The following is a 23,190-nucleotide window of genomic DNA, read 5'->3' on the forward strand; positions in this document are numbered from 1 at the left end:
CTTTCAATAAGGAAGGAAGTCCACCTCGAAGAAGTAAGAAAAGATGGATCAGCTTAATGGCTTTTGAAGAACGAGACTTGATCGGGAGAGAACGGAAGTATTGAATGTCGCATACAATCGTGGACAGATCGATCGTGGCCCTTATTTTATCAATAACTTTGGAAACCTGCATTTAGATACAGAATGCATTTCTTTCGTTCATGCGCAATGGGTAAGTACGATGCTGCCAAATTGGCATGTTCAAGGTAATATTAATTTAAATAATGAATGCTTTGCTCGTAAAACATCCATTTTTATCAATCGAATTTTTTATAGGAAGAAAATCATGATTACAATCGTCCGAAATTTTCTGCGAAACTGCAAAAGTTGATCGTGGCTTGTTTTTTCAAGCGCACGTCAGAGTCGCTCAAAATTCGAAAGGGCGACGGGAAGCTGGACCTCCGTCGGCGAATTCTCGCGGCCGTTGCCGCCGAGGGACACGTTCCGGTCCGCAGATGCTTTCCGATCTGTGAGATCTAGCATTGTTCTATTTCGTCGTAGCGAGAACGCAGCAACGCGGTTTCGGGTACGGCAATCATTCCTCCCCCTCGTTTCCGACGGGCATGAAGACTGTTTCAGGACTTTCGGAGCGACTCTTAAGATGGATACCAAAATTCCCGGCTTTGGCCTTGACCCGACGTCGGAACCGCTGCATCCCACACTCGGGGTGAACGCCGCGACGGCGCAGACGCGTCCCGACGACGGGGTGAATTGTCTGCAACGAGTACTCCTGGTGAGTGTCACGCGCGTGATTATGATGTATGCGAGTGTCGCGCTACGTTCTCTCATCAGGCTATCTCGAAGGGATGTCTGCGGTATGCCCGGCTGCCTAACAACTTGGACCGATTATGCTGGTCGGCCGTGTTTTACCCTAAAGGTAGCTCGCATACATCCGACCACGTTTTCTGGGTTACGACGTCATTCTCGTATCTGACTCTTCTCCTGCGTTTAACCTTCTTTTGCCACTGCTCGTTGAACCGTGGCTAGAAAAGTAATAACGAGTGTCTAATCGAAAATTCAATTATCCCGGATTGCACTTGTAATTTGATTTCCGTCTCATTTATTTCGACGTCATGTTGTTATTCGTTTTCCAGCGCAAGTCCGTATCACGTGGCCGCTCACATGAAACAATGTAGCTAGTACAGAATATCGACGTTCTGTCATCTCAACAAAGATTAATTTTTTTCCGTAATCACGCGTGATTTTTTTTTATCGACTGAACGACACGATAATTTTCTTTCTTTTTTTGTAAATTTACTTGACTGCGGTAGACTAATTATTTAAATTCAATAAAAAATATTTTGCAGTTTTTAATTTTGGTAGAATGTAAAATATAATTATAAGTTTATCATAGTAATATAAAAAATTGCGTGATCTATTCTAAGTTGAATTATTTTTTCAGAACACCTGCAGAGGACTATGGACGATCCCGGAAGGTGCAATTGCGACAACGGCGGCGAACTGCTTTTCCCAAGACCAATTGAAGTATATCTCGTTTGGCGTAGTAACTCAGGTGAGAAAAAAAATACCGTATTACCGTAATAAAACACAATAAGGTAGTTTACGCAGGCCAGTTTTCAGCAACTATGAATAATTATCTTGCAGGTAAGAGAAATAATTTTCTTGTGCAACATTGGCGTGAATGAACATCGTGCTATTTAATTACGACTGCAATTCGTCGGAGATTTTCGAGACGGCTTCTGTAAATCGTGCCAAACTCAATGACCTTTTTCCCGAGTGATTGCTGTTGATTGGCTACACGCTAAAGAAAAAAAAGGAATGATAACGATATAACTCTCGTTCAAACAATGCTCGCGACGTGGTGCCACCTACGAGGGCCATCCAGTCAATTCCTGGCCTGATCTTACTCGTTTTTGTATGGCCTTTGCCGATTCACGTATGCTTAATATTCGTTTCCTACCGAAGTATTCCCGTTAAACCTGGCTCAGGTCGACTATGTTTTGGCACATGATAGAGCGGCTATTCCTGAAAGGTGTTATATGGATAACTGAGAGATATGCTTGGACCAAGGTATGCAAATTTTTTTGCAAAGTTCCTAAGGTGCCTGTCCGTTCATGTGTGTATGTGCGTAAAAGTGTGAGTGTATTGCCCGATTAATCGTAACTTGTTTGCTGAAAATTTTGATAATGCATATCACTTATGAGAGTTATTCTATGTAACTAAATTGTTTTCGAAAGATTCTGATTAAACGAATATTTTTGCGACATGTTTTCTTTAACTTTCGAGTATTGCAACTTTTTTCTAATCATTGCGTATAATCATAATTATCGCTACGACTAGTGTTATCTGTGGTAGATAGCGGACGTTACATAATTCTTTGAATAGAAAGATTTTGTTTGCGTGTTGCTAAAATTTTTCTGTATATATTTGTCGTAATTTTCGCTGACTTTAATTTTATTCAAGAAAGGATAAAAATTATAGTTGCCAATGCACGGTGCAATGTTAAATATTATTTCAGAAAACTAAATGTCGGGCTGTATGGGATAAAAAAATGTGCCAATATCGAAACTTTTACTTCATGACGCTGCGATCGATTAAAATAAGCTGTACAATAGTTGGAGATATAGATAATACTTTTTCTATCAGACCGGAGCTTCCGGTTTTCTGGATTGCTTGATTTCGTGCGCATTCGCGTTGTTTCGTGCGTCACCGGCTAATCGCAGGAGTAGAGAAATCGAGGGAATTCAAAGGAGATAGTTTAATAATATATCGGGCAAAACGATTATGACACTGGGCAAAAGGATTATATAATTCTGATTCACTACGTCGGCAGGTGGACATTATTAATTTATCGCTTAGTCGAATTCTGAACAAAATTACGATGTGATCTTAAAAATTCTACGGGGCGTGAAAACTCCTTCAGTAAAGTCGAGCCTGGGCCGCCCGTCGGTTGCCGAGCGTAGCCGAAGAGGTCTCGCCAATCGCATCGATCCAAAGTGACCAGAGTCCCACGTCTCACGTCGTTGTCGCACGACACTGTTGTACGTCGCGCATTGTCAGTGGATTCTTGGGTCATTCTTGTGTTTAGTGAGTTCTATATCTGGGACCAAGCGAGCCTATTGCCTATCCAACGTAAGTCCGTACTCCATAACGTAACCCGCATCCAGCTCGTGACGTGACTAACCGTAAAACCTGCGTGATACTCGGCTGGGACTTGTGCGTGTATGCTGCATCACGCTTTGGTGCACTCTCTGTAATTCCAACATGGCCGTCGCTGCTTCGGTTCCCCCTTATGGTGTATCATCTGCGCCCTGCTCACGCAAATCTTCCTCGCACGCTCACCCATATCGCTTCATATCATTCGAATTAGACGAGGGGCACGAGCACCGAGGTCCCTCCCCGCCTCCCCGTTCGGTCCCCTTGCCTGCCGTTGACGGGCACTTGAGGATGCCTCCTCGAGGCTTCCGCCTTCCGCGATGCGCCATCATCGATCCTATGACGGTAAAGCCACGCGCGCCTTTATTTTCGTAAAACTAACCCAACGTCTCGCTACCGCCGCCGTGCTCGTTTACCTTCTGCACGCATCATCTCCCTCGGTATCGCGAACGACGGGATTTCCGGTCCGCGTATGTTTCTCATTATGTACGCGTGCAGCTCGAGTCTCGGTGCATATGACGCAATGCGAAGATTGCGCGGCTCTATTTAGAGAAAAGAGCGAGAGAGAGAGAGAGAGAGAGAAAAAAAAAGAGAAAGAGAGAGAGACGGAGACGCCACTCGTCTTCTCTTACTCCCAGGTGTTCCACGCTGACCTCCGTTCTTTTTTCCGTCTCTTCCCCTCCTCTCTTCCGTCTCTCTATCCCCCTTTCCTTCCGCCCTCCTCCCTCTCTCGCGGAGTGGGCTAACTTGTGTCTGTGACGGTCTCACGAATCCGACTGCCCACGTTTTGCAGAATTTTTTGAGCCGATGTCCACGTGGTTGTCGAAAAACAGTGTCATACCGCAAGCGTCGTCCTCACGCTCCTGGATATCGTCAGTCTTCGATTTCATTTGGGATCAAGTGAGCCTGTTCCGCCTGCCGAATGTAAGTATCCTCGCATCGTGTGGCTCCGGCGTAGGATAATCCCGGCCGCTATCTCGTGGCCCTACGCGAGGCCCTTCGCGCTACCTGGCGTCTCGTCGCGTGAACGTCACCCTTTACTCGCGCGGTCCGCGTACGTCGACCTTCGACCGAGCGTGCGCCTCACCTTTCATTTTTCTGCACCTCATTTTCATTTAGCCTTTAATTCGCACGCGTGTCGGCTCCATCTCGTTACGGTGACGGTGTAAGTCCAATTAACATTCTAGATTAACAATAGTAACAATATTCACACTTGTAAATTAACGTGACTCCTTGAACTACTAAAAAAGGTCTGTTAAATAATATATTTATATTAATATTTTATTACTTCTGTTCGAAAAGGCTTAATAATAATTGATTCAATCATTTAATTTTTTTGATACTTTTAAATTGAATTATGTATGCGTCTGATAGATTAATGAAACGTGAAGATTGTTACATTATTTTTTTCTTTATGTCACTTTTTTTTGTACTTGTAATATGGATAATATTTTACAGACATTACGTTATCTAACGCAATTCTTTTTTCCTCGCAGGAGAGAATCGATTATTTTTCTCTCGTGCGGTATACGCTTCTCAAGTTTGCTACATTTAAAATGGAGTGAATGTAAAGCAACTTTAAGAGAGCATAGAAAGTGGTACATTAATAATGTGAGCAGCCTTTACGACAACCGGCAGTATTAAAATCACAACGTGCATCTTGCTTATGCTGTCGTTCGTTTTCCATCCCCGCCTAGCTTGTGCACATTGGCCTCTTTTATGTCGCGCCTTTCCTCGACGAGGAACTGCGATGAAAAGTAGCTAGGAGTAATCTTGAATATTCAACATTTAGATTATCCATTCGCTGGAATCTGTAAAACAGCATCTTTAATACGTTATACGTCTTTGTGCAAAAAGTAATAAGGAATATATATCTCTGTGTAAAATTAATTATTTAAAATTAATTATTATCAGTACATTATTGACACTTTCTGAATTGGCCTATTTAATTTTCGACATTTAAGTATTTGATCTCTTTACTTTTTAGATATTTACTATACAACTTCTTATTATGTATAATAAAAATACAATACTTTGAAATGTAATAATAGCATTACGAGATTTGATATTTTAAAATGTATCGCTATGGAGTTTAAAATATTTCATTTGTGTTGCAGATGCCGCGAAGCAGGAGGCGTCACCGCTCTCGTAGCCACTCGAGAACACGTTCACATTCTGCAGGTTCCCCACAATATGAGCATAAACGCAGACGTATCGATTATGAGAGTCCACAGAGCAAAGGCACTTATAGGTGAGTTAACGGAGTGTATTCTTTCATTATCTTTAGCTTAATGCAACATATTATTTTCTTCATACCCCATTGGACCACCAATATAAATTTTTTTATTAAAAAAATTTTTTTTTTTTTTTCTTTTTTGTATAAGTGTGAAATGTGTAAGTGTAGCTCTCCCCTCGGCATGAGCCTCCGCGTCTCTTAAAGAAAGTTGTATAAAAAAAAGAGGAGAGAGGGAACGAGCGGTCTGCACTGAGTGACCAATGCCGCAGACCATCTCTCCCTCTTTGTTCCCACGTCAGTCTAACCGGCAATAGAGTCGATGTGCATAAAGACTGCATGGCTGTCAGTCGTGATCCGTGCGTTCGAGCTTTAACGAGTCCCACCCAGGACCTGTTCTCGACCCTCGTAGCTCGGGACGGTTTATGATGTGCGTGTGTACTGATGCGAATGCTTGTCGATGACGCTCGTGGTCACCGGAATATAAATTCGCGCCGGACGTGATTCGCGGCGGGATAAAGGGACGTTATTCTCGGGGTATTTTTCAATATTCAATTTTGCATGAAAATTTATCAACGTTTAAAGTATCGTTTTGCTGAGTTTGGGGAAGATAACGAATATTAATAGCGGCCCCGAGTAATCCTGAAAAATGTACCTCGAACACTGGATGTTCAAAGTGCTTCTAAATTGATGGACGTTTCTTTCGTTACTTGTGAAAGATATGAATTAGTGCTAGGAATCACTTTGAATACAAAGGGTCTTGGGAACACTATCAGCACGCTTCCGTTACGCAAGCTTCACAAAGTGCAATAAATCACTATGAGATATTTATTTATAACGCAATTCGCTGCGTAAGCATACACGTTTTGATACGTTGATCTCAATTGACTCTCCAGCAGCACACTATCTTGGCACTTCCATATCTTTTTGCTATTTTAGAATTTAATATATCAATTTTCAAGGTTTTTTTTTTGTTATCTATGCCGTCATTTAAAAAAAAAAGAGCACGAGATAATTTTTTGAAAATAATTAACTACATTATTTGAAGGTTAACGCAGTTGCGTACGAAATAAAAATTTTAATTATTTTTCCGAGATAGTTTTCTTGACTTTTCAAACAAAGATACTTTTGAAATCTGATATCAATTAAGTTCTCTAAGGCAGTCTTGTATTCACATCGTGCTTCATTAAAGATGCCTCTCGGGTGCCACGTGAGTGTGAGTCACGGCGGAATGCGGGCAGGAATTACCAATTAATTAAAACGCTCTTTACACTGCTCTCTTTTAATTTAATTCTGCTGCTTTATGAATGATAGTCTTCTTTTCCCCCGTATTATTTCCTGAGCTTCCAGGGTCGATGCCTGAGCACGATTAAGCTCGACAGTGTCGCGGTAAAGTCTCAAATAGATTAAATAACTTTTTCCGACTTATTCGTTCTTTTATTTGATATGGTAGCTTAAAGTCTCGCGATTGCACGGTTCCGGCAAAATCACAGACGTAAAATCGTCGTACAGAGGATAATCGGGCTATTTGTCTGCAATTTCTTCCGTCGGGATCACTTATTCGTTGAGAGATCACGCGAGCTTCAGCAAGGTCAATGTCAGTCGTTCTCGAGTGGCTTTGATAGCGACTGGAATCATCATCGCGTGCAGGCATAAGTGAAAGAGAAAGGAAGAGTTCCAAGTTAATCTCAACAGCTCCCCTGCGTCGCTGTTCTTTTCCCGTGATCGGCTAATCCTTCGGTAGTTCTGTTTAAAATCAGATTAGTCTATCGTATTCGCGGTGAAAGTGTTTTTCTTCTCTTCGGATTTTCCAAGATTAAAGAAACGCGTTTGAAAGCGATGATTGTGGGTTATCTCTGTTGCGCGTAAGTCTAGCAGTTTTAATATTCGCTATAAAGATTTCCATCTCCACAATTAGGGCATAATCGCACCTACAGCTTTCTAATCGCGAAAGAAGCGTTTGCACGTCATCGAAAAGGAGACAAAAACATCGCACGTGTAATTTTTATTAATCTCCGAAGAGTCGGAAACCGGGCAATTTCATCAGATTATTTTATCGAACATTGAAGTATGTAAGAATCGTTTTATTATATTGTACTGATATAAAATATCAGTAGATAATTTGTGATAGCGATGGTTTTGCTTACAATAAGCGAAGTACTTTACTGATAATGTTTGTCGAAATAGGATTCAGAACATTTATATACGACTGATAAACGCGCGTATTTAATAAACGTTATTATAAACTGTCGACATTGGTTTTAATATAATATTTCCTTAAAAAGTTTTTAAACGATCGAAATCAAGTGCATTATTTTCGTAAAATCGAGTCGAGCGTGACGAGATTTCGTTGAAATCCAGGTTGCAAGACCGACAAGAATTGGGAAGGATGCAAGTCTTACACGTCGACCTCGTTTCCTGGAGAGTAATGCCTGGAAGGTACTGTATCAATAGAATAGAAATGAATTAGTTTTTTGTGTCTGTAATTTTTTGAAGTGTGAAAAGGTAAATTTTATTAAAAATTTATGAGGTTTTATTTATCTATAAAAAAGAAAAAAATTTTTAATAGACGTGGCGATATAATAATTGTGTTGAGATAATGATTCATAATTTATGTTTGCCGATCGTCTCGCATATTAGCATTCAATAGTACCGAAAAGTCTTGCGAATGGAAATCTTTAGAGCAATTTTAACTGTCTGCTGCTAGCAGATTCGAATCAATGCCTGACCGTGAACTCATCATCGCATGGTTGATGCCTCTGGGCGGATAAAAAAAAAAAAAAGTAAAACAATGGTCGTCGGACATGTCACTTGAAACGACTCGTCGAATCCTTCGCATGCTTCGACGACAGTAATCGATTACTAAGCGATATTGTGACAATAGATTCTTCTCTATACGTATTTTCTTGGTATTTATAATTAATAAAAAAGCGTCGTATTATTTTCCGAGCGAGCTTGATAATTTATTAAAGGGAGGCAGGTTAAATAGGTCGTTTCACGATTATCCGCACAGTTAAGGGACTCGTCGCACGTGATGCAATGCAACCTTGATTTTCATTTAATCTCGCTCCAAATCATGTTAAACGTTCGCCTTCTGCGATAATTCAACCCACTTTTTAATCGGCTCGAGTTAAGCATTGCAATATCTCACGAGAACAATCTGCAATTTTATAAGTGTTTTAAAATGATACTCGAGAGTTTTGAGATGTTCGAGGAGAAACTAATGCCTTTCGTTGGATTTCAGCGGAGAACGAGTGCTGCGGTCTCGCCAACATGAGCGGGGTACTAGCCAGGAACGTCGTTATAAGCGTAGCCACCGGCGATCACCCAGCAGCGGAAGACAGCATGGACATCGCGAGCGTGATCGTGATCGTGTTCATTTAGCGCATCCCACGTCGTCTCGTCGAACGCGCCTGCACCGTCACCATAGCTCCTTGTCTCCCAGCCAAGAGCGGCACCGTCATCGATCACCGTCCACCAGGAGTCAGGTGAGTCTGAGGCACCATATGACACACGTACTGGCATCGATTACTTCGCGCTCCTGTTCGTTGTTTTGCTGCGTCGCGTGACACACGACCGCTCTAACAAACAGTCGATCTGATCATGCTTTCAACCTCTAATCTACGAAATCACACACAGCAGATACCCGCCGTACTCTGTCGTATTTGTCAAAAGCATTCTTTGAAAGAAATCTTAACCCGTTTGATAATTGAATGACCGACGTGGAAAATAAATGCGACGATTGTTTTTATTCTCATGGAACGTGTACTCTCTCTCGATAGTTTTTTGAGAATCTCGTGATAGACTTGTATATTCTACATTTGTCTTATACGTAGCGTTTCGTTTTTCTGTAGGCTTATCGATTTTTTATACTTAGTTAATGATGATCGGTATGTGGGAGAGCACGGACGAGTAGGGCACAGAGGGAGAAGAGTTAGTGCGCTGACGCGCTCCACCAAGCGAGAACAGTCTCTGGAGAACCTCGTGGTGCAACAGGCACGTTGGGTGTGTACCCGTAGCGAGAATGCCGATGATTCTTCTTTCTTACTCGACGCCGGCTATTTTTGACCGGCGACTATTTTCGAGGGAGCCTCGTCACGCGGTTTCGCCGCGGTTTTAGTGCGCGTTTGTGCCAGATGGCCAACGCAACATCGCCGCCGTCGTTGTCGTTGTCATCGTCATCGTAGAAGAACGTTACGCCGGCCGGTTCCCCAGGAGCGAACGCGAAAACCGCATTATCGTTTCGTCAAGAAGTACAAATTTAAAAGCGGACTTTTTATTTGATCGCATACCCGAGCGTCAGCGGTACCGACTGCGTCCTCACATAAAGAAACGAACGGCAGCCACTCTTTTGAGTTGAGAAAGTGTATCGACGGTATAACGATCTGATCTACGAAGTTACCTTTGAAAATAGGACGTCGAAGTAGAATCGTGTCGATTACGTTTCATCGACGCTGCAGGAAAAGTCTGGCGGCACGGCTGGCGGCCCAGAATTGTTCAACCTGGATTTAGAAATACGCGCATCTTACAGTTGGCACGATGCGCCCGTGAAACGTAGCGCGAGGTGTAGGTGCCCGGTGAAATATCTTCCGTTTCGCCGTCGGTCGTCAACCTGGAACCTGGAAGCTGGGCCGCCCTCGACGGCGGCGGCGGTGCCTTGGCCGACAGCAATCTGCAGTCGGCCAGGTCGCCGTCGTCCTCGTCCTCTCAGATTCAAGAATGGAATTTGCTGACATCTGGAAACGTACCTTGGTGGCTGCGCCACGACTGGGACGCGTGGCTCCAGCGTAATGTCAAAAAAACCAGGAAACTCGACATGAAACTCGACGTCACTCCCGAAACTAACGATACATCGACTTCCGAGGTAGCGTCGAGACCTTCGTATAGCCCCACGATATTCGGTGTTAATTACTTGCTCGAGTATGTATATGTGATTTTTGTTGTATGCGCGCGTTTATACCCGCATTTCCGCGACCATATGCTTGCAGGCTTGAAATATACTCCAGTTCGCTTCCTGTATGTTAGACTCGAAAAGTTCTCCGCTATAATTTCTGTAATCTCTTTACTAAAAATTTGTTTAATGATAAAAAATTAATTGCATTAAAAAAAAAAATTACGTTGCACGAGATGTGTTCGAAGAATCTTTTTCTCCACTTAAAAAGCCGATGTATAAAATCCGCGTGTCCATTTCTGTTGGCCATCCGCCACGCAGCAATGGCGATGACATCGCGAGAGCTTGCCGAGTTGATTAGTAGTCGGGACTTTAATATTTAAGTACGGTTGGGTTTTCCGTATAACATAACGATCGTGGCGCACGCGTTTCAGGCCACCGGTTTATATTTGGCGTAGCCCGCGTTCTCGACGACGACGACGACGGCGCAGCTTGGAGAACGAGGAGCGTGTGCTCCAGCACGGCGCCCACTTCCCTTCCTCTTCGTCTTCTTCGTTTTTAACCGAACATTATGGTCTAACCTTGGTCAATATTAGTAGATAGCGGAAGAAGCACGCGTAACTCTTCGCTGCCCGAGTAACTGCGGTCTCTCCCTGTCGTAACGCGAACGATTTGGCGGAAGCAATTTTTTTTTTTTTTTTTACGGTGGCACAAAATTTGATCCGTCAAGCGAGACATTTATAGCGATGATCCGTATCAATTATGATTCTATTTCTGTTTTACATTCGTGATCGGCGTGAGCATTGTAGTATTTGGCCTCATTTTTCGAATTGCTTGCGTAACGCTCGCACTTACCTAATAGAAAAACACTCGATCTCTATTCGGTTCTATAATTGACAATATTTAATTCGTCAGCGTTTCCCTTCGCTCGTAGAAAATGTGTGTGCGTGTCTGTATTTTTAAATGGTCCGATTTCTCTAACTCGAGCCAAATTAATCAATCGCTTCTCGCCAGAAGATATTTCGGAGATGATTCTGAAACCGATGCGGCAGCCTTATCCGTGGGCGAACGGTCTGCGCGAACAAACTGCGTATTTTGTAAACCGCGTGTATTTATACCGATACGCGAATTGGAAATCTACGACGGCAGAGCGATATCTTCGACACCGTAACCTTGATGACAATCTTATTTAAAAAAACAGGCGGATTTTCTTTTACAATTTTTTGTGATTTTAAATTAAAATTTTTTTCCGTACTACGTACCGTTTTACCGCAAAAAAAAAAAAAATAAACGACTCCTCTCAAGCCCTTATGCCGTTAATCATTCTTTCGCTCTCTCAACAAGTCAAATTATCCAATCTTAATCAAAGATCTTTTTGTTCGAACTCGTTATACTTCCAATGTTCTTTGCTCTCGTTCTCTATAATATTTCGAAAGAAATTGCTTACTTCATCTCACGTTTATTTATCAGCTAAAAAAAAAAAAAAAATGTAATTGCTACCGAGTGATCATTAGAACGTGCAAATGACATGCAAAAACTGAATTTCAATGTTTCACTGATTACTGCCGTGAGGAGGAGAAACGGCTAATGTCCACGGTGGTGTTCACTCTTCAGTTCTCCACGTGTTTTATCACGACACGTGGACGCAAGAATCGCGAGTTTCGCACGTACATTTCTTTTCACTGCACCGGATGCACGGTCATTGTTATGCACAAATCTGAATAACGCGCGCACGTCGAGTATGTTTCGAATAAATGTTCTGAATAAATGTTCCGAGACAATTTACGTAATATCCCCCGCGGATTCCTGGCCCCCTCGTCATCTTCGCTTTCCACCTGCGCTTTTCTTCGTCTTCTTCCAATTCCATTCGCCTCTCTTTCTCTCTCCCTCTCCTCGTTACCTCGCAATCGTTCGCTCTCGCGAGAGGTGGACGAATCGTTCTCGTCGGAGCGGGCACACCACCGCTCCTTGATATTTTTAGTACGACGAGAGAGTATTTGGCGGGGCGCACCGAGTTCGTCTTCTCCTCCTCGTTGTTGTCGTCGTCGTCGTCGTCGTTGCCACCGCTACCGTTGCCGTCTTCATCTGCGCGAACGGTTGAATAACTTCGTCCCTTTAATTGTCACAGTTACACCTTGGTGTTTTTGTTTCGCCGGCGTTTTTACTTTCGCGACCGACACGCTTTTTGCGCCTCTACATAGTGATGTGCCTACGTAGGACTGTTTCGCCGATCTCAGTGTCTTTGTACTCACTTCGCGATCACATTTTTCGCTGCTCCGCGCGAACGGCTTGACCGTTACAGCTCGAGCATGTCTCGTTGAGGTCGCCTGGCAAGGTCTCGTTTGTCGAATCGAAGGGTTTCGAGTTAACGTCGGCCTTGGTTCACGCTAAATGTTCATATTCGCTTCACGCGACGGCATGTCGACCTCCCGGCAGGGTTCGGTCGCTCAACGGGGTCGTCTCGCGCGCTCGTCCACCACGACCAGCGTGACGCAGATGCTGAGCGATTCGTGCACGAGTCTCCTCCAGAAGTTGACCACGAGGGTGCGGGGAACGTCCGCGCTTAACGACCGCGGCGTCGGCGCCACGGCCACCAGGCGGTCGTCCATCGGCCGGTTGGGTAACACACGTAGCCTTTTAGAAGACAAGTACAGCGCGATCTTGGACAAGTGTTCCGGCAAGAAGCACGCCGACGACTCGGAGCAGCGAGACGGACGCGGCTATTCGTGGCGGCAGGAACGCGATCACAGCTATTATCGCCGGGACGACAGTCCGTTCGTGCGTGACGATAAGACTCTCGAGCCTTCAATGACGCGCACCATCATCAAGAGTCCCACCAGCGTGCTTCTCAGCGAGAAGGCTTATCCTTACGTGAGCTCCGCAGCAAGCAGAGAGCCCAGGCGCGAGAAAACACCTGTCTACAATCGCACCTCTCGCCATACTCTGCTCAATTCGGAGGCCTATCGTCGCTACGGCAGACACAAGTCTGGACACGCGGAAACGCGTAATCGGAAAGTGAGACCGCATCGAAATGGCAAGAGCGAGCAGCTGGAAGCGACGTCCTTGAGATTGTCGCGACCAGTTAAAGTTGAATCGTTTGCGGCTGGCAAAGAGATCACGGTCGATCCGGACAAAACGCCGGTTGCCAATAGTAACACGGAGGGCTTCGGTGACGTTGTTTCAACTGCTATTACGCGTAACACCGGGTACGAAGCGCTAACAGAGAGCGTAGACCCGACGATTTCAGACCGAGCAGCCAAGCGAAAGGAGATACAGAGTCTGATCCTGAAATACGCCGCCATGGAGGACACCTACAGTCAGTTAGCAGCCGGTGGACAGACAAATGCGCGTCCCAGCACCACGGAACTCATCGCCAGCAAGTACAGGAAGAGCGCTCACCATAACAGTCAAAAAGACGAAGCATTCAAGGGTGCAACCGCGCCGGATAGCACAAGTGCGATTAGCGAGATGGACACGATTCGCGACACGATCGTAAGTTGTCGAGCCACGGATAGCCCGATCCCCACGGATTGCGCGATTATCCACGAAAGTGGAGTCGTTTTAAGCAGAGCATGTCGTTGTCTTGTCTCCCTCACACTCAGTGTGTCCATTTTTCATTGCGTGTATATGTGCAAGCGTGAAATTAAATTCCTTACCACCTTAGCACTCCCTAGTTTCACGCTAATTGATTCTACTCCGTGTGTTTGTCGCAAAATCTTATTAATTCCATTGTTACTTCTCCGATAATATTAAGCGCTGCACGTTCACCAACGTTTGCCGTGAAAGTACCACGAAGAAACACTGCTCTGTCGATTTACCTCGTTATTTCCGAGTGTTGTGGCACTTGACGTTTTCTCCCGTTTTCAATTCGGGGCCTGAGAGTAACACGTTCCATGTACAAACTGTGGAGATCGGTAACGCTTATCGTGACCGCCTTACGCTGTTATGTGAGTGTAAGTAAACTGCGTTATGATTCAATTATCTGACTATCTAAGCTGGTAAAAACTCATTTTACGTGACAGCTGAATATTTAAAATTAATATGTTCGAAAGTGAGCTAAGATTCGAATTTCTTTCTCATCGGGAATACACGCTTGTTTATCACTTTTTATTAACGTACCGGGAATACGAAAAAACGAGAGAGTACGCGGCCTCTGCTTCTCCTCTTTCCGTTCGATGGCTTCGTAGTAATGTCTAGCGATCGACGATACGAGCAATTCGACAGCTCAGTCCGCGTGTCGTATTCTCACGATAAGGATCAAACCTCCTCCCGATTGTGTCGCGACAATTGAGAATCGCGCCCCATGAGGATCGAGAGATTTACGTCTGTCGATCGTCGTGGAGCGGCGGTTTACGCGAAACACGTAAGTACCCTTGACGAGTCTATCAAGCAATTAACAATTTAATTAAACTGCCTCTCCGTGTTAGATGAAAGATATATTACGAGCACTTCGAAGAAACGCATATATAAATTTCTTTTCTTTTGTTTTTTTCCTGCCTTTTTTTTTTTTTTTTAAGTATCTGATCTTTGGCATTCGGGTACATCGGAATAATTAAATTAACATTTTATTTGCAAAACGGCCGTTAGTTAAATGTAATACATATAAGAATATTATTCATCTGTATATATGTTGTCATTTAAATCATTGCCATATATTTTGCCGCGATTATGCGTAAGGCACACGATTCTCTCTCTGCTTTTCTCTGTCTGTCTACGTTAGAACGTGCATTTGTAGCTATTCAATATTACACGAAGTGCTCTGGCCCGTAGCGACAATTGCGCGCCTTGAGCTCGTCTTCAAGGCGCGCATGTACCAGATCTAACACGAATACATATTATATATATTAACGAATTAACGAGTAATTAGGCGTACCAAATAAAGAAAAAAAAGAAACCGCAAACCGGATAACTAATTAAAATAAAAGAACGGCCGCCGTACGGGAAAAAAAAAGTAACGAAAAATAATTCCATAGACATAAGAGAAAATCGTAAAGATTAATGAAAAAGAAAAAGAATAGGCATTACGTGCCGATGGTAAATTCGTAACCGCAACTTTCTGACTTGGCAAACCATTTTGCCCTCTCCCCTTTCTCTCTGATTGTTGGGTTACCATCTCCGTTGTAATGGAATGGAATGGAAATGGATATGGCACACACGGATTGGTCACAACTATGGTCGACCGGGCGCTCTCGGATCGGGTGGCGTCTCTCTCTCTCTCTCGATGACGGTGACGATGTAATCCTACCTTCCTACCCCCACCAACACACTCGTACGTTCGTCCCGTGCTTACACACGTCCTCCGCCGCGTGTTACACGGGTCTTCGCCGACTCGCGGTGGTGGTGGCGACGGGTGGTGGACGGCACGGTGTGCGACGATCGGTTGATGATCTGCGACGGCCTGGATACCGCATGGACCTCCTTCGATGCCTGGAACCACGTGGACACGGCGGACGGTGACTCCTTCATCCGGCTCGACGACGCTTCCACGGCCCTGGATGCGTGGCACCTACGTCTGGCATGACACCTTCACCACCACGGTTACCGAACCGGACCGACGCGAACACGGAATACTGAACACGGCGGGTCCGCGGTCTGCGATTGGGTCCAATACCGATTCCGCCGGCCTGAATAGAGCCCACGACCGCCCTCCTTCGAGGACGACGAAGACGGCCACCTTATATACCAATCCGGCGACATCCTGGCAAATAGATGTTCGTGATCATGTGAATACACTCATTGTAGTAGATATAAGCAAGCCTCAGGTCGATTAACTGATCGGTTATCTACGGTATCTGCCCATACTCTTTGTCTCTCTTCTTTCTCTCTTTTCTTTCTCTTTTTCTTCCTCTCTGTCTCTGGCTCTCTTTCTCTCTCTCTTTCTCTTTCTTTTTTTCTCTCTATTTTTCTCTATTTCTTTATTTCACTTTTTCTTTCTATCTTTCTCTTTCTCTCTTTTCAATTTATACTTTTTTTTTTTCTTTTACATTTTCTTTCTCTCTTTCACTTCTCGCTTAAACTATAGGTATTAAATACGAAACCATACTTACACTGCAGAACAAGAATAATAATTCACGCGTTAATCACGTTGATGCATCGACGTTCTCGCCGAACGTCGCCGTTCATCATATACATACGCGTATATTACATGAAGATATGTTGTATGCGTCTATATTATGCAACCACTTGCTCGTACACACATTTGTGCGTACACACATTAGCGCGATTCTCTGTCTAGATCGAAAATTCTCCCCTGCCGATCTTACCGGACACTTGTGTCGCGCGCTAACTCGGGATTCGCGAAAAAAAAAAATATTAATAATAATTTTTCTCTGCCTGTCTGCTTATGTACGATTTATCTCGGAAAGATAAGCAACGGCATTTAAATGTATATACATATATTTAGTAATCACATGTCGTCAGCACGTAGGAGACTCGTCGACTCGACGACGACGACGACAGTTATCGGGAAGCCGGCGCAAAAGGACCTCACGCGAATATCATCAAGGGCGAGGACAGCTCGACGGAGACAGAGAGCTCGGAGGAAAAGATCAGGGACGAGAAGAGAGAAAGACCGACGGGCCTTCCTCTCGTTTGCGCTATCTTCTCGATACGTCGTCCTCCTCGGGACGACGCGCACCTCGGTCCTGACACTCGCGCGCGCGAGGACGATCAAGCATTTACTCTCGCCGTTGCCTTCGTTTCGTTTCCGTTTCGTTTTGCATCAGTCACACTTACTTTGCTCCGCGCGAAGAACGAGGGACGGGCAAGATCCCGCCGTGTAGCCGACAGTAAATGCCCACGTCCCGCGTGTTTAAAACGGTCAGAAGCTGCTTGTCTTACGGCCTTTAGAAGAGCAGCGATCCCTCCGCGCGATCGATATGTCATTTAAACTGTACGATACCGTTTTTCTTTTCGTTTTTTTTTCTTTTTTTGTTAATTTTTTTTTTCTTTTTTTCTATCGTTATCTTGTTCACCGTGAACCGCGCGTGTACGATAACGCACGACCGGCCGAACGCCCACACGGAAGAGTCTCGCCCGCGTTTCCTCGCGGTCCCTATTTTTTTTCGTTCGAGTACAATGGCTCCCCTTGAACGACAGAGGAGCGAACTTCTTTCTCCCTTGTTGAAAAAGCCACGAGACTTTCGAAGCTGCGATACGGTCCCGTCCGAGTTGGAGAACGCAGGCGAGCACTCCCTCCTTCCGTGGGCCGCGAGGCTCATATCGGCTAAGTATTTACCTTTACTTTTGCATTGCAGATAAAGTACTGGCCACCCTAGGAGAGGGTACTTTTGGAAAAGTTGTCAAGGTTAAGGACTTGCAAATGTAAGTGCCAGCTCACATAAATACATAGGTAACATATTTCGTGTCTCGCACTATCTCCGCCACTATCTACTCTTGCATCTCTCTCCCCTTTCAAGTTTTCCCGTCTAATTGTTTCTATTTATCGCTTTTCGCGGTCGCGCGCTCGCAATCCGCTTTGGACCGCTTGGTTCCTCTCGCGCGTCATCGTCGATTCGCGCGCCGAGGAAAATCTTATGCGCGCCGTTGCGCGACCGACGTCCCGCGAGCAGAAATAGCCATCCGGCACTGTCACAAAATGACGCGCGAGTAGTCGCAATAATAGGATGGCCTTGCACTTTGTTTTACGGGCCGAGCGCTCGCGACGGCCACGAATTATATCTCTTTAGCGGAATACGAAGTTACGGCGAACGACCGCGTGAAAAACGTTCTCCATGCGCGGCTTTCCGTTCCTCGCAAGGGACACAAGATTTGACCTGACGAGAAACTCACTCAACAGTAGATATCATAATCGATGCTATGAACATTCTAGGGATCACGTAATGGCATTGAAGATTATTAAGAACGTGGAGAAGTACAGGGAGGCCGCAAAGCTGGAGATAAATGCTCTTGAAAAGATCGCTCTCAAGGATCCGGAGGGCCAGCAGTTAGTATTCAATAATTGTTTCATTTAAATTGAGAATCTTATGCAACGACAACTAACTATCAATTATTTCGTTTCAGTTTATGCGTAAAGATGCTTGATTGGTTTAATTATCATGGGCACATGTGCATCGCATTCGAAATGCTCGGCCTGAGCGTTTTCGATTTTCTGGTGAGTGTCAAGACATACTTCGGGCGAGTTTGACTATCAGATTTAAAATAATAACTAAATTATTTTTGCAGAGGGATAACAGTTATCAGCCGTATCCATTGGAACACGTGAGGCATATGGGCTATCAGCTTTGTTACGCCGTAAAATTCTTACATGATAATAAACTGACTCATACAGATCTTAAACCAGAGAACATCTTATTCGTTGACTCGGACTACGACAACACGTATAACAATAGAAAGGTATGCATATATCATTATTTTATATTTATTTGTCGAATTTCGATTCGGCATAAAGTGGGCTTCTTCTTTAAACTGTTTTAAAAAGGGTTTTCTTTTCAAGCGGAGGGATATGAGACGCGTGAAGCGGACCGACATCAGACTTATCGACTTTGGCAGCGCTACGTTTGACCACGAACATCACAGTACGATCGTTAGCACAAGACACTATAGAGCACCCGAAGTAATTTTAGGTAAGCGCCTATCTTAATATACCTTTTTGGTTACATGTACATTTATTGCTATCGCAAAATTTAATTCACATGTAATCTTGTATTATATATTTTTTTTCTGTATATAGAATTAGGCTGGTCTCAACCCTGCGACGTTTGGTCTATTGGATGCATTTTATTTGAGTTATACCTGGGCATCACTTTATTTCAAACACATGATAATCGCGAACACCTGGCGATGATGGAACGCATACTTGGCACGATACCACATCGTATGGCTCGCAAAACTAAGACCAAGTACTTTTACCACGGTAAACTGGATTGGGACGACAAAAGTTCGGCTGGTAGATATGTACGAGAAAATTGCAAGCTACTACATGTTAGTATTTTTACTTGATTGCAGTTTTTATATTAAATTAGTTATGTAAAGTAACATGTATTTTTATGTCTGTGCAGCGTTATATGTTATCCGATGATGAGGATCATCGTCAACTATTCGATCTTGTCCAGAGAATGTTGGAGTATGAACCCTCGCAACGCATTACTTTGAAGGATGCTTTAACTCATCCATTTTTCGATTCTTTACCAGCAGCCCAGAGATTGCCCGATCCGCGAGCAGCTGGCGATTCTCAGCAATCTCACGAACGATCACATTCTCTCTCTCGATGAAGCTAGGAAAGGGACCGACCTCCATACTGGACAGACACTCCACTTTCAACGATACTACTGCCCTACGTCTTTGTTCTTATATCGTTAGCTGTCATGAAAACATGTCTATTTCGTAACTTTGAAACCCGATGATGTGACGAGATATTACGCATATATTGATATTTGAAAAATAATGCGTGCTTGTGTGTATAAAATACCGATCATTAAAATCTTTTTTTTTTTTTTTTTTGTTTTAAATCTTTACTTGATTTAATTTGAAATTATATGTAGGAACTATACGTAGAAAAGGCAGTAGTATGATAGTGTCGTGGAACTTGACAACTTTGAATATGTTGAACGACGAACAATCGTAATATTACAATCGTTGGTAGTTCGCATCTACGTTTGTATCGTAATTTTCGATGACAGATGCGACTTCTCGGGTATATTATGAAACGGCGACGCGAAGTCACTGTTACTGGCGCACATAGCCCAGTGTGTCTGCTCAGTGTAGCGTAACAGAGTCCCACAATTATAAGAAAATTTTTTAAACGCTCTTCTGTACATTTTTGTCTCTTAAATTTATGACCATGTTACTGTATAATATAAACAAGTTTGGAGTAAAAATCACTTTCGAGGTCCGCAGTTTACACTTTTAAATTGATGACCACGAACGTGTTCTCACGCGTAGAACTATCGTAAATTTTTTTCACTTAGTCTGATTTACATACTAAACTAATGGTCAAGTGGAAGATAGTTTTACGCGTACGCATCGATAAAACAGAAATCGAGAAAGAGCGAGTGAGAAATAGAATGTGTGAATAACGATCACGAATTCATTGTTGTGAATTATATACATCTTGAAACGTAAGAATACATAATTGTCTTAGAAAATATTGTCTCTACACTTTCTTTCATGTTTGATGTACTGGTGTATTGTATGTTTGGAAAAAGAAAATTTGCGCAACTCCACAATATCCTTGCCGATTTAGCACAGTTTTTAAATTCTTGGTCTAATTAAACAGAACATTTTTCGATTTTATGTTAGTCTCGTCAAAATTCAATTTTATTATTGATATGTATCGTATATATATGTATCTACACGTGTGTATACATATATATCGGAAAATAATATACCGAACTTAAACCAATTAATTTCTTTATGTCACGGACATTTTTAATTTACTCAACTATATCATCAGTAAGTTTCGCTTGATCTTAGTTATACTTCTACAAAATACAAAATATTATATAGTTCGTCAAATGATTGGAGATGTCTACTTCTGCAAAGAAAAACGATATTTCAAATAGCAATAAATACATTTCCTTTAAACTAGCTAATCGATATTTATTTATTCTAATCTGGTCACAAAATAATTCTTACGTTAAACTCATACTTTTTATTTCCAAGTAATATCATGTTTTTAAAAATTCATTCCTGTGAATTTTAATATTTTTATATTGTAGATTGGTCACACTTGCACATACGCGGTGCTAAGAAATGAAATTGAGCCCGATCAACAGGCTATAGAAAAACGAGGAAAGTTTATTTCCTGAAGAATTTCTTTCAATATTTATGTATGTTCATCTTCCGTAGGTCTGATATTATGCGTAAAATTAAGACATTGTCAAATTAATAGAAATATTACAATCTCGGCCACGGATAAGTTGGTGGTATAGATGATTTGTAATTCGAATCGTATAGTTGCGCCTTAATAAAACTCTCGTAATCTGTAGGCTCGGGATAGACAGTCGCTAAACCTATAAATAAAAAATATATATGAATAATTCGTAGTAAATAGGCTAATTTAAAATATGTTCTTGAAATATCGTACTGTTGACTTAATTTGGGGACAAAATTTGTGCAAAATTTTCTCCAATGCCATTTTTCACAACACTTATACTCACAATTATCGTAAGCGTATTTCATGATCGCACATGCTATACTCAACGAGCATTTCTGGATGTCGGCCAGCGGCGGATAAAGATTCCCACTGTCCAGATCGGCTTGCGTTACTAAGTTAGCGAGATCCGTTGCGGCAATAAGGAAAGTCTCCTCGGGAATTGTGCGCATACCGGCGCATATCGCGGCCAATGCAATTCCAGGGAATATATAACTGTTATTACCCTGACCAGGATGATGAGTCTTATTGTTATATGTCACTGGTGCGAAAGGCGAGCCGCTCGCGAACAGACATCTTCCCTGCACAAGTCGAACGATAATTCATTAAATTAATTAACTAGTAAAATTTCATATTTCTAGACATTCATGTTTCGATGAAAATCAAAAAGTTCTCTGAGACTGTTTTTTTTTCTTTTCTAAACGAATATACGATTAACTTCTTACGTCTGTAGCAGTGTATGCCTCCTCGGCGGTGCATTCCGCCTTGCTTGTTGGATTGCTTAGAGCGAAAATAACGGGTTTCTCATTGTTACGTGCCATTTCCTTCAGTATTTCTGTTGTAAAGGCACCTTTAATAGCAGCTGCGCCGATGATAACCGACGGTTTGGCAGTCTTAACGACGTCCAACAGAGTATCGATCGGCTCGTTTTCGCGAGCAAAATGCAACTTATGCTCCGTTATGCCGCCTTTTGGACGATTTTTTACTATCAGTCCCTTCGAATCCACCATCCAGATTTTACTCTTTGCTTCTTCTTCGCTTACTCCTTCTTTTTGCATTGCCATCACGCACAACGCCGCGATTCCTAATGACGCCTGCAAATGATTAACGAGCGTGTATATATTATTTCTCGCTCGCATTGCGCGGCGAAAGAACGACTTGATTGCCGATTAATTAAATGTTTTCACAGTTACCTCTCCGGCGCCCTGAAACACGATTGTGTTTTCCGAGAGCTTTGTCTCGGTAACGCGAAGAGATGCCAGTAGCCCAGCAACAGCGACAGAAGCGGTGCCTTGAATATCGTCGTTAAAAGTGCAGTAGCTATTGCGGTATTTCTGTAGTAATCTGAACGCGTTGTAATTTCCAAAATCTTCGAACTGAATCAACGTATTTGGGCCGTATCGCTTCACGACGGCCTGCATGAACTCCTCTATGAAGTCGTCGTAGTCTTCTCCGGTTACGCGTTTGTGCCTGTGACCGATGTACAGAGGATCGTCCAGCAAAGACTGCAAAAACGATATAACAGCATTGTTAAATATATAACAGTTTTCTTTATATTCATTTTCGTTTAGCGCGACGTAGCAGAAGAATCACCGGAGGCGTTATTCGTCGCGGATTTTAATGCGTAATCGGTGTACCTGAGTATTGGTGCCGACGTCTAAGGTAATAGGCAAACACTGGTGGGGCTTGATACCAGCTAGCGCGGTGTACAGAGACAGTTTGCCTATGGGAATTCCCATGCCCTGGGCACCCAGGTCACCCAGTCCCAGTATCCTCTCGCCATCCGTGACGACGATCGCCCGCACGTCGTGTTCGGGCCAATTTTTCAAGACGTTGTACACGTGGCCCTTGTCGTGTATGCTTATGAAAAGGCCGCGCGGCCTACGATAAACCAGACCGAATTTCTGACACGCTAGACCCACGGTTGGCGTGTAGACCAGCGGCATCAATTTACCTACGTCTTCCGCCAACAAACGGTAGAAAAGCTTCTCGTTTCTATCCTAAGGAACAAGATTCTAATGTGAGAATCAATGCGTAGAGAGAAGCGGGGCGTGCAGGCCGCCGAATATAGCGTTT

The 23,190-nt window shown here is 43.4% G+C and overlaps 2 protein-coding genes across 9 annotated transcripts in view; one reads left to right on the forward strand and one right to left on the reverse strand.

Moving 5' to 3' along the window:
• Positions 1–15: 15 nt before the first annotated feature.
• On the forward strand, positions 16–20,828 carry Doa (Darkener of apricot). 7 transcript variants are annotated; one of them, XM_070668767.1, is made up of 14 exons: positions 16–211; positions 316–772; positions 1,442–1,552; positions 5,274–5,407; positions 7,751–7,828; positions 8,634–8,877; positions 15,913–15,991; positions 17,537–17,603; positions 18,112–18,225; positions 18,303–18,393; positions 18,465–18,635; positions 18,721–18,865; positions 18,973–19,223; positions 19,301–20,828. In XM_070668767.1, exons 2-14 carry the CDS (start codon positions 641–643, stop codon positions 19,511–19,513), a joined length of 1,830 nt encoding a protein of 609 aa, XP_070524868.1. In that variant the 5' UTR covers positions 16–211; positions 316–640; the 3' UTR covers positions 19,514–20,828. The 7 variants fall into 7 exon arrangements, with proteins under 7 accessions (XP_070524868.1, XP_070524870.1, XP_070524869.1 ...); XM_070668769.1 differs by lacking the exon at positions 7,751–7,828 and having other exon boundaries at positions 23–211; XM_070668768.1 differs by lacking the exons at positions 16–211; positions 316–772 and adding an exon at positions 780–916.
• The window catches only part of Men (Malic enzyme), a 9,833-nt gene continuing 6,367 nt past the window's right edge, over positions 19,725–23,190 (reverse strand). For both annotated transcript variants that reach the window (XM_070668794.1, XM_070668793.1), the window contains exons 4-8: positions 22,752–23,114; positions 22,308–22,619; positions 21,840–22,208; positions 21,401–21,695; positions 19,725–21,253 (exon numbers count right to left, since the gene is read on the reverse strand). In XM_070668794.1, the coding sequence (XP_070524895.1) occupies positions 21,138–21,253; positions 21,401–21,695; positions 21,840–22,208; positions 22,308–22,619; positions 22,752–23,114 (1,455 nt within the window). In that variant the 3' untranslated portion in view covers positions 19,725–21,137. The remainder of the gene's footprint in view (positions 21,254–21,400; positions 21,696–21,839; positions 22,209–22,307; positions 22,620–22,751; positions 23,115–23,190) is intronic.

The sequence above is a fragment of the Cardiocondyla obscurior genome, linkage group LG18, assembly GCF_019399895.1.
Source record: "Cardiocondyla obscurior isolate alpha-2009 linkage group LG18, Cobs3.1, whole genome shotgun sequence".
Lineage (NCBI taxonomy): Eukaryota > Metazoa > Arthropoda > Insecta > Hymenoptera > Formicidae > Cardiocondyla > Cardiocondyla obscurior.